Genomic DNA, 16,561 nt, shown 5'->3' on the forward strand with positions numbered 1-16,561 from the left:
AAAGCCAACTGGACAGAAATGCAGTGACCTTCTTGCTGTGAGGCGACAGTGCTAACCACTGAGCCATTGTGTCGCCCATGAGCTTTTACATAATGAAGTCATTTTAGTGATGATGAAATCATTTAAAAAAATGACTATGTACTTTGTGTGTGTGTGTGTGTGCGTCTGTGTGTGTGTAATGTGATCATAGGAGCTGTATGAGGCAGGAGAGGCACAGTGGGGCACAGACGAGGCTAAATTCATCATGCTGCTGGGAAACCGAAGTGTGACCCATTTACAACTGGGTATGAAAACCACAAACAACACTGGACACACAGATTTCTGCTGAGTAACACTACTCCGCTACGACACAATCTAGAGGTCTGCATTAAGTCTGCATAAATTTCCGAATAAATCGCGGGAGCGGTCGGTAACGGGTTTAATTTGGGACGGGAGCGGGCTGTCTAGCAATATCGCGGATATTGCTATGCGAATGAGAGAGAGAGAGAGAGAGAGAGAGAGAGAGAGAGAGAGAGAGAGAGAGCGAGGGCGAGCTTTGCCTGTGTGTGTGCTTAGTGCTTGTATGTTAGTGAGCGCGCGCACGAATGAGAGAGAGAGAGAGCTTTCCCAGACAGCAAAATACACTCGGGCCAGTTCCGGCTAGATTCTCGCCTGCCGGAGACTTACCACTCAGCCCGGCTCCGGCTGCCGGACTCCGGATGCTTGTGGACTCACTGCCCGATTCCGGCCCGAATCAATCGGGCCAGATGCGGCGGCCGTAAGCGAGCCGACGCTGCCACATCCGCGCCGGAATCGGCCCGAGAGTAATGTACGCTGCGGCCCGGAGCTGGCGCGACTCAGTATTTATATACCTTTATATAAAACCTATTACATTGGTACTTGATACATGGTATTACAAGCCTTTGAGTTGATATAACAGCAAACGCCTGTGTGTCTGCTTGGTGCTTGTGTGTGTGTTAGTGCGCGCGCGCGTATCAGAGAGAGATTTGTCTGTGTGTGTGTACTTGGTGCTGTGTGTGTGTGTTTATACAGACAGCTTGGCTGTCTGGACTGTATAGCTGGGGGATTTTCGGTTTTGTTCTCCCCCGCTCTTTAGCGGGATCGGGCGCGGCGGCCAGAAAACGGGGCGGGGCGGGCAGCGGGACAATAAATTCTCAATATAAGCTGGAGCGGTCGGGTTCAGGCTAAAACCTGGCGGGTGCAGCCGGGAGCGGGATTCAAAATTTAGTCCCGCGCAGATCTCTAACACAATCTTTCCTTTGTGTCAGCAACACGCTGCCGATATTTAATCATGTGTGAGAAAATAATGTTAAATTGCTTCCTCGGAGATCAGATTTATTATTAATAATTATATACAGTCAAAGTCTAAACTATTGGCCCTCGTAATGCTCACTAAACAGTGAAAAAACAGTGTGCTGAGTTTATAGTCCTAGATATATGTCCATAACAATTTTCTGACAGTAAGAATCATAGATATATACACTAGATATCACATAGGGACCTTGAGCATGCGACAATAGCGCCGCCACATTGGTACAGTGTCATACAACCGCACTAGTCAAGACAGTGTTACTATGTGAAGATGCTGGACTTTAGCGCTGTCTACAGGTGTAGTACCGAGAAAACAAAGCACAAAGGCAGAACATTTCATAGGTAAGATTTAGTTTTTTACGTTTTTGAATGTTCTGAATTTTTGTGCTAAACAGGACACGTTATTGAAGATCATATACAGTCAGTTACTGCATTCAGCATAAGGCAAAGGAGCACCAGCTCGCACTAAACACTCGGTTTATGCTAGTTTTGTTGAATAAAATCAGCAAACAATGCAAAAGAAATATGACAACGAGATGCTGCGCTGCCAGAAACTGTATTATTGTCAGTGAAGGAGACGTTCATAACAAAGATTCATTCGCAAACGAATCGCTCCCTCCTTCAGTATGAGAAGTGAAAGCAGGAGAGGAGGCGTGTTTCAGGACACGGATTAGATCAAATTTAACAGGGTGGGAGGATAATACATTTCCATACACACAAGCACAAGCTTTTTGTCAGATTTTTGTTTTTGTTTGGTTTTGTTTTTCCGATGACACTGTACTATTGCACCTTTTCACAAAGGATGCCAGCATCCAGGGCCGGAGTGGGACTCATTTTCAGCCCTGGAGTTTCAAGCCAGACCGGCCCACCTCAGTTCACGACTGATTCCAATTCAGTTACTAATGGCACTATCACGTCCTTTTCAAGAAAACTGCTGCTTTAGAAATTCAAATGTTCAACAGCCCTAACAGTATTTTATGTCTTAACAATAAAATCGAAAAAAAAAAAGAAAAAAAATTTCATGGGAGATTCGATTACAGGTCTGCGACATTGAAATGCAATGTGCTTACCACTGGACCACATTGGCGCTATTACAGTGAGAGTAAAAAATAACTTGTGACCCTCAAGACACCGCACTACTTTCCTTTTGATGGCTCAATCTTTTTCTCCTATTTTTAGATTTCTGATCAAGTTATGTCAGATTTATTAATGTAGTGAATCATTTGATTTTCATTGAGCAGGTGTATTATTCATTTTATTCGAATTCTTATATTCACTAAGGTGCCGCTGTTTGGGGTCGATAGTTACATTACATCATCATCATTAACGTTAGTTAACCTGCAGGCTGCATTTTTCTCACGGGGCTGCGAGAAAATAAATAAAAAGAGCGGCACTGCGGTAAAATAATGATTAAAAAGAGTAAAGCTATGGTCAAATAAATAAATAGAAGAAAAAAGTGTGACTACTGAGAGTGCAAGCAGCTAGGGACACCGGCCCTCGTGGCCAAAAAACAGACCGGCCCACCGGGAATTCTCCCGGTCCTCCCAATTAGCCAATCCGGGCCTGCCAGCATCGGGGAATATAGAGCGGCTGTAGAATGGTTTGTCAGCTGGTGTGATGATCACAATTTGGAAGTTAATGTTAAGAAAATGGCAACCCGGGCTCATTGTGGAAACGTAGCCCCGCGGACGTTTCTGCGGACCGCGATTTACGTCCCGGGAGGTACGTATTCGAGCGTTTTTTTGTTTTCGCGGATCCGCGAGAGGCCGCTGTGCGCGCTTTTTTGCGTCTCGGGCGGGCGCCTCTCGGGAGCGCGCGGCGTTCACGCCCGCGCCGTTCTCGCGCGAAAAGCCGCCGAATCGAGAAAAAAAAAAAAAAAAAGCAAAAGCCCTCGTCTTCGATTTTGACCGCGTTTTCGGATCCCGCCACGTTCTCGCCCTCATTTTTCAAATTCCGTTTTTCGTCTCACCTGATTTCCGGAACCTGCTGTTCCCCGGACTCGATCCCGGTCGTCGTCCACCGCGGCCAGCTCCTCCTCCTCGTCCGGGGCCTCTGCTCCGCCAACGCAACGCTGTGAGCTAGGCGGACAAACTGATTGCGTCGGGAAAGCCCTCCACTCGGAGGCGAGCCGTCAGCTGGCGAGCGCGAAGAGGAGGGGTGGAGCGGCGCCACACCGCCCCGCGGCGTTCGCTCGAAAAAAACCAAACGCGGCCTTTTCGTACCTCCGGCCACGTAAATCGCGGTCTCCAGAAACGTCCGCGGGGCTACGTTTCCAGAATGAGCTTGGGTTGGAAAATGGAGGAGGTCATCATAGACCCCAGGTCAGGAAGCGATAGGAGCTCTATTGTGGTTTATGATAAAGACATTAAGCAGGTTGATTCATATAAATATTTAGGAGTGAATATTGATCGTGAACTTAATTGGCACTCTCAGGTGTCAAGTCTTTGTGCACGAATTCATCAGCGATTACACTTTTTACACAGACAACAATAGAGTCTATTTTAAGATTATTGTTTGGTTTGGGAATCTGACAGTAAAAATGAAAACCCAAGTAAATAACCTGATGAGAGTGGCAGGAAAAATCATGGGAATTAAGACACTTGGTTCACTAAAAGACATCTTCGAGTTGTGCACAATCCAACAAGCCAACAAGATTTTATCTGATTCTTCACATGTGCTGTCTTTGGAATATGAGCTGATGAATTCTGGCAGAAGATATTGGGTCCCATTGGGCAAGTATAATAGATATAAACATTCTTTTGTTCCTTTTTCAATTAAGTTGATCAACGAGCAAGTAGGGAAGGACTGTCAAAGATTAAGATAACGGGATTGGTTGGCACAACAGAGGGCAGCGGGGCACATGGTATTTTATTTTTATAAAAAAAATGTTTTAAAAATTACTGATTTTATGGAATCGTATTTATATTAGGAGGTATTTTAGGATTAGATTTAAATGTGTATGTATGTTACATGTTGTCTTGTTGGTTTCTATGTACTGCAGAACCTTTTTTCTAAAACAAATTTCTCCTACGGGAGACAATAAATTTTACCTTGACCTTGACCTTGACATGCCTGTGCGCTCACTGATCCATCAATGTAGAAAAAGTGATGTCAAATTATAATTTTCGGAATTTAAAAAAAAATGGCATACTGACCACCTGGAAAACTCCCAATCATAAATATATGTTGAAGTCAGAATTATTCGCCCCCCTTTGAATTTATTTTTCTTTTTTAAATATTTAAACAGAGCAAGGAAATTTTCACAGTATGTCTGATAATAATTTTTCTCCTGGAGAAACTCTTGTTTGTTTTATTTCGGCTAGAATAAAAGCAGTTTTTGATTTTTTTTACACACCACTTTAAGGACAATATTATTAGCCCCTTTAAGCTACATATTTTTTCGATAGTCTACAGAACAAACCACTGTTATACAATAACTTGCCGAATTACCCTAACCTGCCTAGTTAGCCTAATTAACCTAGTTAAGCCTTAAAATGTCACTTTAAGCTGTATAGAAGTGTCTTGAAAATATATCTAGTTAAATATTATTTACTGTCATCATGGCAAAGATAAAATAAATCAGTTAATAGAGATGAGTTATTAAAACTTTTATTTAATTTTTTAGAAAATAATGTGTTGAAAAAAATCTTCTCTTCGTTAAACAGAAGTTGAGGAAAAAAATAAACAGGGGTGCTAATAATTCAGGGGGACTAATAATTCTGACTTCAACTGTATGTATCTATCTCTGACTTTGGATGGCCACAGTCCTCCACTGCAGCCTGGTCCCGCATTCATTTCAATGGAGCGCTACCCTGTACTAAAATGGCGGCTCTATTGACACATTCCTTCCAATAGACAACAACAGGGTATAGGCGACATCTAATGTATATATCTATGAGTTAGAATTAGGGACCCGAGTGTGCGAGTTGCATGCTGGGAGTTGTAGTTCGTTAAAGTAACGTGTGTAGTATTCCAGCGATCCACAGCTGCTAGATCACTGGTGATCGTCACAGTTTGCATAGCAACATTGTTATAGTAAAATAAAAATGTTATAGTTTATAGAGCATGTATTATATGCAGCCGACAAACAATCGGCTATTATTTGACTTTATTAACCTCATGTTAATCTTCATATGTTGACTATCTTCACTAAAAACATATTTGACTGAATTGTGTTTCCCTATTATAGGAATAATCTGTAAATATTAGCGTAAAATTATGTGTTAATCTCTTAAAATACATCAAATTTACTTTAAAACACAGAAAAATAATGTAATACCAAATTACAAGCAATAACTGTAAATTTAATGCTAGAATTTTATATTACATAACAAATCTGTAAAACAACCGGGGCCTCATGTATCAACGCTGCGTATGCACAAAAACTTTGCGTACGCCAGGTTTCACGCTCAGAATCGCTCACGTTTGGATTTACTAACAATGAACTGAACGTGGGAATGTGCGCAGCTTCACGGCAGCTTTCTGCCTGGCGTACGCACATTTTTTGTGCGTGTCTGTTTTATTTCCATTGGCGACTCCTAGAGGCAGTTGTGTTAAATTCCTCTCTACAAAGTGGGGGAAAAAAGAAGAAAGAGTTCATCAGACGCTGGATTCGAGCCGAGTTCATGCTCGATCGTGTCAATTCACAATCACATGCGTCTTACGAGGTGCACCACTGTGACCGTTAAGGATACTGCAACATTTTACAGATATAAACCACACTATTTCTTTTTTTAATGCACTCAGTTTTTAAACCGCATCAGCTAAACTCTCCCACTCTATTTTTTTCTTTTGTTGTTAATTCCGGAGAACAAACTTGCAAATAACACCGCTTTCCTCCGGTCTACCTCCGAAAGCAGCACCTCCAATTCACATTCTGTTCAAAGTTTCTCTTTTTGCTTGCTTTTGCCGATGCTTTTTCGTTGGGTTTTGACATTAGCATAGTCATTAGCATATTCATACGGGGGAGGAGGCAGGGAGGGGTTTTGTGCTCGTGCATGTTGCGCTCAGTTTCACGTTCATTCGGATGTACAAAAGAATATGCGTGAGATTCGGCGTACGCAGTGTTTCATACATCTGAATTTTTTTCTGCGTACGCACATTTACAGCTTTGTGCGTGCGCAATGTTTTAGTAAGATTTCCACGCAAGTCTTCGTACATGAGGCCCCTGGTGTTTCACTGTATAATGAAAAACTGGAAAATTCTGTAAAAAAATTTACCTGTAAAATAAGGTTTATTTTGGCGAGGCAGTGGCGCAGTAGGTAGTGCTGTCGCCCCACAGCAAGAAGGTCTGGGTCGCTGGTTCGAGCCTCGGCTCAGGTTCATTCCGCTGTGGCGACCCCAGATTAATAAAGGGACTAAGCCGACAAGAAAATGAATGAATGAATAACGTTTATTTTTTACAGTGTAGCCTGACATGGCGCTAAAATAAAGAAATCATACATAAGTAATCATCTGATCCAGAGTTTGCACCAAACCAAAAACCCAACGCAGTGACCTGAATGCTGTGTGATTATTGTGCAATATTATGATTGTCAATTACATTTAGATTATTGATGTTTAAGAGTTATTGCAGTATTAGGATTATCAGAGTAGCGTGGATGAATTCAGGATGATGTAACAGAGCGAGTATATCATTGTTTGTTTTTCCCAGTGTTTGATGAATATCAGAAAATTGCAGAGAAATCCATTGAGGACAGTATTAAAAGTGAGCTGTCCGGAGACTTTGAGAGACTCATGCTGGCTGTCGGTAAGCTTCGGCATATCGAGATCAGTTCCTGAAACTCACATTTGCCTTTTCTCTGAAATCTCACACCGTGTTTATGTATTTCACAGTTCAGTGCATCAGAAGCAGGCCCATGTTCTTCGCCAAACGCCTTTACAAATCCATGAAGGTAAAGCTGCTATAATGCATTCTGTTTTAATGTTGTTTCAGCATCGATTCTGCAATGTTTGAATCTGTGATAGTCACATCACAAAAATATGCATTGTTGAGTCAAACTGTAAAAAAACCCTAATTGTACAGAAAATATCCCTAAATTTTGTACAGTAATTTTTTGTCATTTAAAATTATATGCAGACAGGGCTTTACATTAACACCCGCCAACCCGCCAAATGCGGGTAGATTTCGGCGGTGGCGGATAATAATTTTCCCAGATAATAATTCTTAAAAGCAGGGTTCGACAATAAGGATGGTCCAATATGCATGCACAGGCGATCGAGAAGCAACACGACTGACAAAAATAATTGCGTTCGCAACTTCGCGCGAGCAAAGCAGGTGAATACCGGATGAGAGGATAATCTCGCGCGCTAACAGCTGAGGTGATGCGCGCAACTGTTTATAACGCGTGCGCGCTCCCGTTTCCTTTTGCAAAGCAACTGTGTCTAGAAACACAACTGATGCGATTGATTCTATTTCAAATAGACTGAACAAAAAGGGAGGAACATGCACCTATACAGGCTACATCTTGCTGCTTTCCAGAGTTCCAGAGTTGACTTATTGTAAGCAGCGCCAGTTGCTTTCGGTTTAACCATTGTTTGAAAAGATAATTTATGGGTCTATCATTAACCATGCCTGTGTGATCATCCTTTCATTATCACACAGTATGTTTTTACCTGCTTTCTTTTGCATTAATATGGTTTAATTATCATTTTTTTTTCACAATAACATTGCTTTAATGGGAGAATAGCTCCCCATTTATGTGTAGTTAACAACACGAACCTTTAGCCAGGACATATGACTCTGCATATGTTTTGTTAAATAAAAAGTATAGTATTCAGCTTTTGCATGTTTCCACACACTTAAAATGTGTGGCTAAGAAATAATTAACTGTTTATTTATGGTGTGGTCAGAGATAAATTGGGTAAATCCTTAATTTTAAGCTCTGAAAATTATAAAAACTAATTGTAATATATGAAACCCTGACCCATTTGCTCATGATTATTGAGCAAACTCATATACGACACACAAAAAGTGAAATGAATGAGGAGGCATGTAGTGATAACTCAAACTCGAAATCAAGTAATTTTAGCATGTCAAAGTCATATTTATGTGTATAAAAGATATTGTCCCAACAATACAATTGTGGCTAGAGAAAATGGCGAGTGGCTAGTAATGTTTGAAAACTACTAGCCACAGTGGCTGGTAGTCAAAAAAGTAATGTTAAGCCCTGGTAAAATGACAAACAATCTCTCTAAATTCACAGTTTGACTTTCATTTTAGGTACTTTATCATTAAAGACAAATTACAAACATTTTTGTTTTTTATTCAGGGAAATTACAGTATTATTTATACAGTATTTTTTCTGTTATTATAAATTATATTCAAAAATCCATAAAAATTACAAACAGTATCTGTAAATTAACAACTTGACCGTTATTTTATGTACTATATAAGTAATGGAAAATTACAGCAATTTGTCTGTTTTATACAATAAAATCGCCGTATTATTTACACAGCGTTTTTTCCTGTTTTTATGAAGTACATTTAAAATTACGTAAAATTAAAGTGATAAATTGTAATTATTACTGTACATTGTAATGATATTTTCATTCAAATGTTTACAGAAAAACACTGTTATTTTACAGACTTTTCCTAGATTATTACAATCAAATCCGTTCAATAAAGTTACACACTAAGTGCGCTCACATGCACCTGTTCCGGATTCCGCTTATTGCACACACACAGTCAGAGGATCGTTATGAACTGATTTCCCCTGTGTTGACTGTTGTTTGCCTGACCATCTCTGTGTAATAAACCTGCATTTAGATCTGCACTCCTTTTTCAACGTCCCCTTCACCTTACAGTTCCATTTCATTTAAGATCTGTAACTGAATCATTCCATATAAGTTAAACCTCTACATGATTTACATAAATACTACTCAATAAAATGTAACAACTGTAATTTTAAAATTGTGAGAATTTTAATCAGTTGTATCTCGTTTGTTGTTTTTTCCAAACGTTTTTGATCCAAAATAAAACTTAAATTACAATCATGAGCATGTCTTGGCATGTTATTAAAGGTGTTTAATCGTAATGATTTAGGGAAAATTCTTTTAAATAACACTGTTTCTCTTGAACTTTTAGTGCAGTCACTTTATTGATGGTGTTTGATCATAATAATCTAGGAAAAGTCTGTATAATAACAGTGTTTCTTTGTAAAACTCTTAGTGTGTAACTTTATTGAACGAATTTAATCGTAATAATCTAGGAAAAGTCTGTAAAATAACAGTGTTTCTTTGTAAAACTCTTAGTGTGTAACTTTATTGAACGGATTTGATCATAATAATCTAGGAAAAGTCTGTATAATAACAGTGTTTCTTTGTAAAACTCTTAGTGTGTAACTTTATTGAACGAATTTAATCGTAATAATCTAGGAAAAGTCTGTAAAATAACAGTGTTTCTTTGTAAAACTCTTAGTGTGTAACTTTATTGAACGGATTTGATCATAATAATCTAGGAAAAGTCTGTATAATAACAGTGTTTCTTTGTAAAACTCTTAGTGTGTAACTTTATTGAACGGATTTGATCATAATAATCTAGGAAAAGTCTGTATAATAACAGTGTTTCTTTGTAAAACTCTTAGTGTGAAACTTTATTGAACGAATTTAATCGTAATAATCTAGGAAAAGTCTGTAAAATAACAGTGTTTCTTTGTAAAACTCTTAGTGTGTAACTTTATTGAACGGATTTGATCATAATAATCTAGGAAAAGTCTGTATAATAACAGTGTTTCTTTGTAAAACTCTTAGTGTGTAATTTTATTGAATGGATTTGATCATAATAATCTAGGAAAAGTCTGTATAATAACAGTGTTTCTTTGTAAAACTCTTAGTGTGTAACTTTATTGATGGTGTTTGATCATAATAATCTAGGAAAAGTCTGTATAATAACAGTGTTTCTTTGTAAAACTCTTAGTGTGTAACTTTATTTAACGAATTTAATCGTAATAATCTAGGAAAAGTCTGTATAATAACAGTGTTTCTTTGTAAAACTCTTAGTGTGTAATTTTATTGAATGGATTTGATCATAATAATCTAGGAAAAGTCTGTATAATAACAGTGTTTCTTTGTAAAACTCTTAGTGTGTAACTTTATTGATGGTGTTTGATCATAATAATCTAGGAAAAGTCTGTATAATAACAGTGTTTCTTTGTAAAACTCTTAGTGTGTAACTTTATTGAACGAATTTAATCGTAATAATCTAGGAAAAGTCTGTATAATAACAGTGTTTCTTTGTAAAACTCTTAGTGTGTAACTTTATTGAATGGATTTGATCATAATAATCTAGGAAAAGTCTGTATAATAACAGTGTTTCTTTGTAAAACTCTTAGTGTGTAACTTTATTGATGGTGTTTGATCATAATAATCTAGGAAAAGTCTGTATAATAACAGTGTTTCTTTGTAAAACTCTTAGTGTGTAATTTTATTGAACGGATTTGATCATAATAATCTCTAGGAAAAGTCTGTAAAATAACAGTGTTTCTTTGTAAAACTCTTAGTGTGTAACTTTATTGAACGAATTTAATCGTAATAATCTAGGAAAAGTCTGTATAATAACAGTGTTTCTTTGTAAAACTCTTAGTGTGTAACTTTATTGATGGTGTTTGATCATAATAATCTAGGAAAAGTCTATATAATAACAGTGTTTCTTTGTAAAACTCTTAGTGTGTAACTTTATTGAACGGATTTGATCATAATAATCTAGGAAAAGTCTGTAAAATAACAGTGTTTCTTTGTAAAACTCTTAGTGTGTAATTTTATTGAATGGATTTGATCATAATAATCTAGGAAAAGTCTGTAAAATAACAGTGTTTCTTTGTAAAACTCTTAGTGTGTAATTTTATTGAATGGATTTGATCATAATAATCTCTAGGAAAAGTCTGTAAAATAACAGTGTTTCTTTGTAAAACTCTTAGTGTGTAACTTTATTGATGGTGTTTGATCATAATAATCTAGGAAAAGTCTGTATAATAACAGTGTTTCTTTGTAAAACTCTTAGTGTGTAACTTTATTGAACGAATTTAATCGTAATAATCTAGGAAAAGTCTGTATAATAACAGTGTTTCTTTGTAAAACTCTTAGTGTGTAACTTTATTGAATGGATTTGATCATAATAATCTAGGAAAAGTCTGTATAATAACAGTGTTTCTTTGTAAAACTCTTAGTGTGTAACTTTATTGATGGTGTTTGATCATAATAATCTAGGAAAAGTCTGTATAATAACAGTGTTTCTTTGTAAAACTCTTAGTGTGTAATTTTATTGAATGGATTTGATCATAATAATCTAGGAAAAGTCTGTATAATAACAGTGTTTCTTTGTAAAACTCTTAGTGTGTAACTTTATTGAACGAATTTAATCGTAATAATCTAGGAAAAGTCTGTATAATAACAGTGTTTCTTTGTAAAACTCTTAGTGTGTAACTTTATTGATGGTGTTTGATCATAATAATCTAGGAAAAGTCTATATAATAACAGTGTTTCTTTGTAAAACTCTTAGTGTGTAACTTTATTGAACGGATTTGATCATAATAATCTAGGAAAAGTCTGTAAAATAACAGTGTTTCTTTGTAAAACTCTTAGTGTGTAATTTTATTGAATGGATTTGATCATAATAATCTAGGAAAAGTCTGTAAAATAACAGTGTTTCTTTGTAAAACTCTTAGTGTGTAATTTTATTGAATGGATTTGATCATAATAATCTCTAGGAAAAGTCTGTAAAATAACAGTGTTTCTTTGTAAAACTCTTAGTGTGTAACTTTATTGATGGTGTTTGATCATAATAATCTAGGAAAAGTCTGTATAATAACAGTGTTTCTTTGTAAAACTCTTAGTGTGTAACTTTATTGAACGAATTTAATCGTAATAATCTAGGAAAAGTCTGTAAAATAACAGTGTTTCTTTGTAAAACTCTTAGTGTGTAACTTTATTGAACGGATTTGATCATAATAATCTAGGAAAAGTCTGTAAAATAACAGTGTTTCTTTGTAAAACTCTTAGTGTGTAATTTTATTGAATGGATTTGATCATAATAATCTAGGAAAAGTCTGTAAAATAACAGTGTTTCTTTGTAAAACTCTTAGTGTGTAATTTTATTGAATGGATTTGATCATAATAATCTAGGAAAAGTCTGTATAATAACAGTGTTTCTTTGTAAAACTCTTAGTGTGTAACTTTATTGAACGGATTTGATCATAATAATCTAGGAAAAGTCTGTATAATATCAGTGTTTCTTTGTAAAACTCTTAGTGTGTAACTTTATTGTGTGCACGTGTGTTAACTCACACATCATCTCGCACTCACATTACTCCAGTTCTTCAGCAGTTACACTGGTTGCCTGTAAAGTCACGCATCGATTTTAAAACCTTGATTTTAACTTATAAAGCTGTTCATGGTTCTGCACCTGATTATATATGTGACCTGATATCAACCTCCTCATCCTTTCGCAATCTACGTTCTGCTTCGGGGCTCACCTTGTATCAGCCACGTTGCAAACTTAGCAGCATGGGAGGCAGGGCTTTCTCTTATCGTGCACCTAAATTGTGGAATGCTCTCCCCACAAACATCAGAAACGCCAGTTCCCTGGACACTTCCTAAAACTCATCTTTTTATTATTGGTTATAACTTATGAGGCCTTCTTTTAACATGTATATTTTCATCATTATTATCATTCTTACTTTTTTGTGTATTTCATGTTCTTCTGTGTGTTGATGCTCTTGTTAGCGCTTTGAGTTTGAAAAGAGCGCAAATATAAATAAAATGTATTATTATTATTTATTGAAAGGATTTGATCGTAATAATCTAGGAAAAGTCTGTATAATAACAGTGTTTCTTTGTAAAACTCTTAGTGTGTAACTTTATTGAACGGATTTGATCGTAATAATCTAGGAAAAGTCTGTAAAATAACAGTGTTTCTTTGTAAAACTCTTAGTGTGTAACTTTATTGATGGTGTTTGATCATAATAATCTAGGAAAAGTCTGTATAATAACAGTGTTTCTTTGTAAAACTCTTAGTGTGTAACTTTATTGAACGGATTTGATCGTAATAATCTAGGAAAAGTCTGTATAATAACAGTGTTTCTTTGTAAAACTCTTAGTGTGAAACTTTATTGAACGGATTTGATCATAATAATCTAGGAAAAGTCTGTATAATAACAGTGTTTTTCTGTAAACATTTGAATGAAAATATCTGTAGATTTGTTATTTTTTGCACTTTATTTCAACAAAGGCATTTTACCGTAATTTTATGGTTTTTGTTTGGCAGCCGTAGCTGCCAGTCGTTTGACCTTTGTTTTACTTTTTTTTTTTTCTTACAGTGCAGGATTATAGTCGAGCAGGAACCACAGGTCAAAGCAGATCCTCATTCATTCATTTAGTCGCTTAGTCTCTATTCTGTAAAAAAATCGTATGTGCTATTTACTTAAACAAATAGTGGTAACACCATTGCACGTAATAATTGTAAGTAGTTTTCAAGGCTTAATTTGTTTTAAGCAAAAACCACAACGAATCATGTGAAAAATACTAGGTTTTTTGAGTGATGAATGATGAATTTAATATTATTAGTGGAGAATGCTTTTATAAATTAAGCCAGGGGTCATCAATCTCGGTCCTGGAGGGCCGGTGTCCCTGCAGGGTTTAGCTTCAAGATGCTTCAACACACCTGTCTGGGTATACCTAGTAACACCTTGATTACCTTGTTCAGGTGTGTTTGATTAGGGTTGGAGCTAAAATCTGCAGGACATCGGACCTCCACAAGTTTGGTGACCCCTGATTTAAGCAAATTAACCATAATTTATTCAAAATGATTAATGAAATGTACTCATTCATCAAATATAAAATAAATCATTTATAATGAAATACATACAGTACAGGCGAGGCAGTGGCGCAGTAGGTAGTGCTGTCGCCTCACAGCAAGAAGGTCGCTGGTTCAAACCTCGGCTCAGTTGGCAATTCTGTGTGGAGTTTGCATGTTCTCCCTGCCTTCGCGTGGGTTTCCTCCAGGTGCTCCGCTTTCCCCCACAGTCCAAAGACATGCGGTATAGGTGAATTGGGTTGGCTAAATTGTCCGTAGTGTATGAGTGTGTGTGTGGATGTTTCCCAGAGATGGGTTGCGGCTGGAAGGGCATCCGCTGCGTAAAAACTTGCTGGATAAGTTGGCGGTTCTTTCCGCTGTGGCGACCCCGGATTAATAAAGGGACTAAGCCGACAAGAAAATGAATGAATGAGAAGAATGAATGAAATACATACACAATGCTTTTTATTACATGTTCCACTGATAACAATGGTACGTACAATTTGTTAAACTAATCTATATAAAATTTACAGCAATGTTAAAACATTTCTAAATCCGTGTCTTGGAAAAAAAGTTCTGTCAACTTTCTTTTGTAGGAATAGCTTATTTTTAACGAAATCTGACAGAATTTGTGCATTGCATTACATATAAAACCAGTATGAAAGCTGTATGGCAAAATATTAGCAACACAATCAATCAACCAATCAATGCGGTGAAATTTCACCAAGAGTTTTTAGCAGTGAATTTGTCTCAGAATCTTCATATAAGTTTGTTTTTTGGTGATTTTAAATTGGGGAATATTTGTATATATCCAGTTCAACAATTCTAGATTTTCCATGCCAGCCATGACTCACTCATCCTCCAAGACGATGCAGACGTCCTCATGGTTGGTCGTTCCTCTGGCAGAGAGCAGTTCTCTGTGCATCCCTATATACATCGCATGGCAAAAACTGGGCTCCTGAACAAGCCCCTGAACAGCATGTGTCTTTCCTGAAAGAGCTTATTTGAGACAACAAAAATGATAAACTGTTAATGCTTACCTCTTAGCATGCTCACAGTTGATTTGCTCCTTCAAAATGGTGTCTGATCACTGCCATTGCTAAGATTCAAATGCATACATCTCAGTCAAGTCTGCATAATTGAGGGAATTTTCTATAAATAAAGGTGAAGCCGTCTTTTCTCAATTTTATTAGCTTAATTGGTTTCTCAAATTAAGCCTAGTTTTTCTATTTTTTATTTATTAATTTATTTACTTCATTTTAATTAATTTTATTTTATTTGTTTATTCATTTTTTTATTTATTCATTAATTTCATTCATTTTATTTTATTTTATTTTATTTTATTTGTTTATTCATTTATTTTTCATTTATTCATTAATTTCATTAATTTTAATTAATTTTATTTTATTTTATTTGTTTATTCATTTATTTTTGATTTATTCATTAATTTTATTCATTTTAGTTAATTTTATTTTATTTGTTTATTCATTTATTTTATATTTCAATTATTTAATTCATTCATTTCAATTTATTTTGTTCATTTTATTTATTCATTCATTTATTTTATTTTTATTCTATTTTATTTTTAATAATTCATTTAATTATTTATTCATTCATTCATTCATTTATTCATTCATTTTGTTTATTTATTTATTTTCCCTTATTATTAAGCACTGGTTTGCTTAAAAAAATAAGTGAAGTTTATCTCTTGGTTTCATTAGCAAAATCCTCTGAATATTTTATAATAAATCCAGAATTTTAATTTTTAAAGAAAATATGCACAATATTTTTAATGACCACATCAAATTTTTTAGTGAAAATTACAAGTCTCAAGATAATTTTTTTACAGTGAAAGGTCGCCACAGCTACATACTACAAATTTTAGCAATTGTAACTAATAATCCAGATTACCCATGCATAAACCAAAAATGTGCACCCTATACAAATATTTTTGACTGTATATATCACAAAAAATATAAATGTTGCAATGTCAGATTTTTCCAATATCATGCAGCCCTAATTCTAAGGGAGTCCAATTTTAATTGAGATCATTTTGAATCAGTGAATTGTTGTTGTGGCGATTTATTCCATTGATTAATTAAGGGACTTAGCAAAAAAGAAAATAAATAGATAAATGCATTGCTGATGTTTCTTCTCATTTTTCCGCAGGGTTTGGGCACAGCTGATAACACTCTGATCCGCATCATGGTGTCTCGCTCAGAGATCGACATGCTAGACATCAGAGAGTGTTTCAGGCTGCGCTATGAGAAATCACTGTACAACATGATTCAGGTGCATACAGCATACACTAAATCTACATGTCTTGTATTTATTTGTGAATGATTTTGATCATGATAATGTTAATTAAGATAATAAATATTAGGAATGCATCGGAATGAAAATTCTGAGCTGAAATAGAAAATGACGGATGCACTTGGTGGAAAACTAAAACTGAAAATG

The 16,561-nt window shown here is 35.9% G+C and overlaps 1 protein-coding gene across 4 annotated transcripts in view; it reads left to right on the top strand.

Moving 5' to 3' along the window:
• Nucleotides 1-16,561, top strand: part of anxa6 (annexin A6) — a 230,555-nt gene that overhangs the window by 179,852 nt on the left and 34,142 nt on the right. For all 4 annotated transcript variants that reach the window (XM_073921243.1, XM_073921244.1, NM_001002038.2 and 1 more), the window contains 4 exon segments: nucleotides 191-284; nucleotides 6,965-7,060; nucleotides 7,147-7,205; nucleotides 16,271-16,393. In XM_073921243.1, the coding sequence (XP_073777344.1) occupies nucleotides 191-284; nucleotides 6,965-7,060; nucleotides 7,147-7,205; nucleotides 16,271-16,393 (372 nt within the window).

The sequence above is a fragment of the Danio rerio genome, chromosome 14 (genome assembly GCF_049306965.1).
Source record: "Danio rerio strain Tuebingen ecotype United States chromosome 14, GRCz12tu, whole genome shotgun sequence".
Taxonomy (NCBI): Eukaryota; Metazoa; Chordata; class Actinopteri; order Cypriniformes; family Danionidae; genus Danio; species Danio rerio.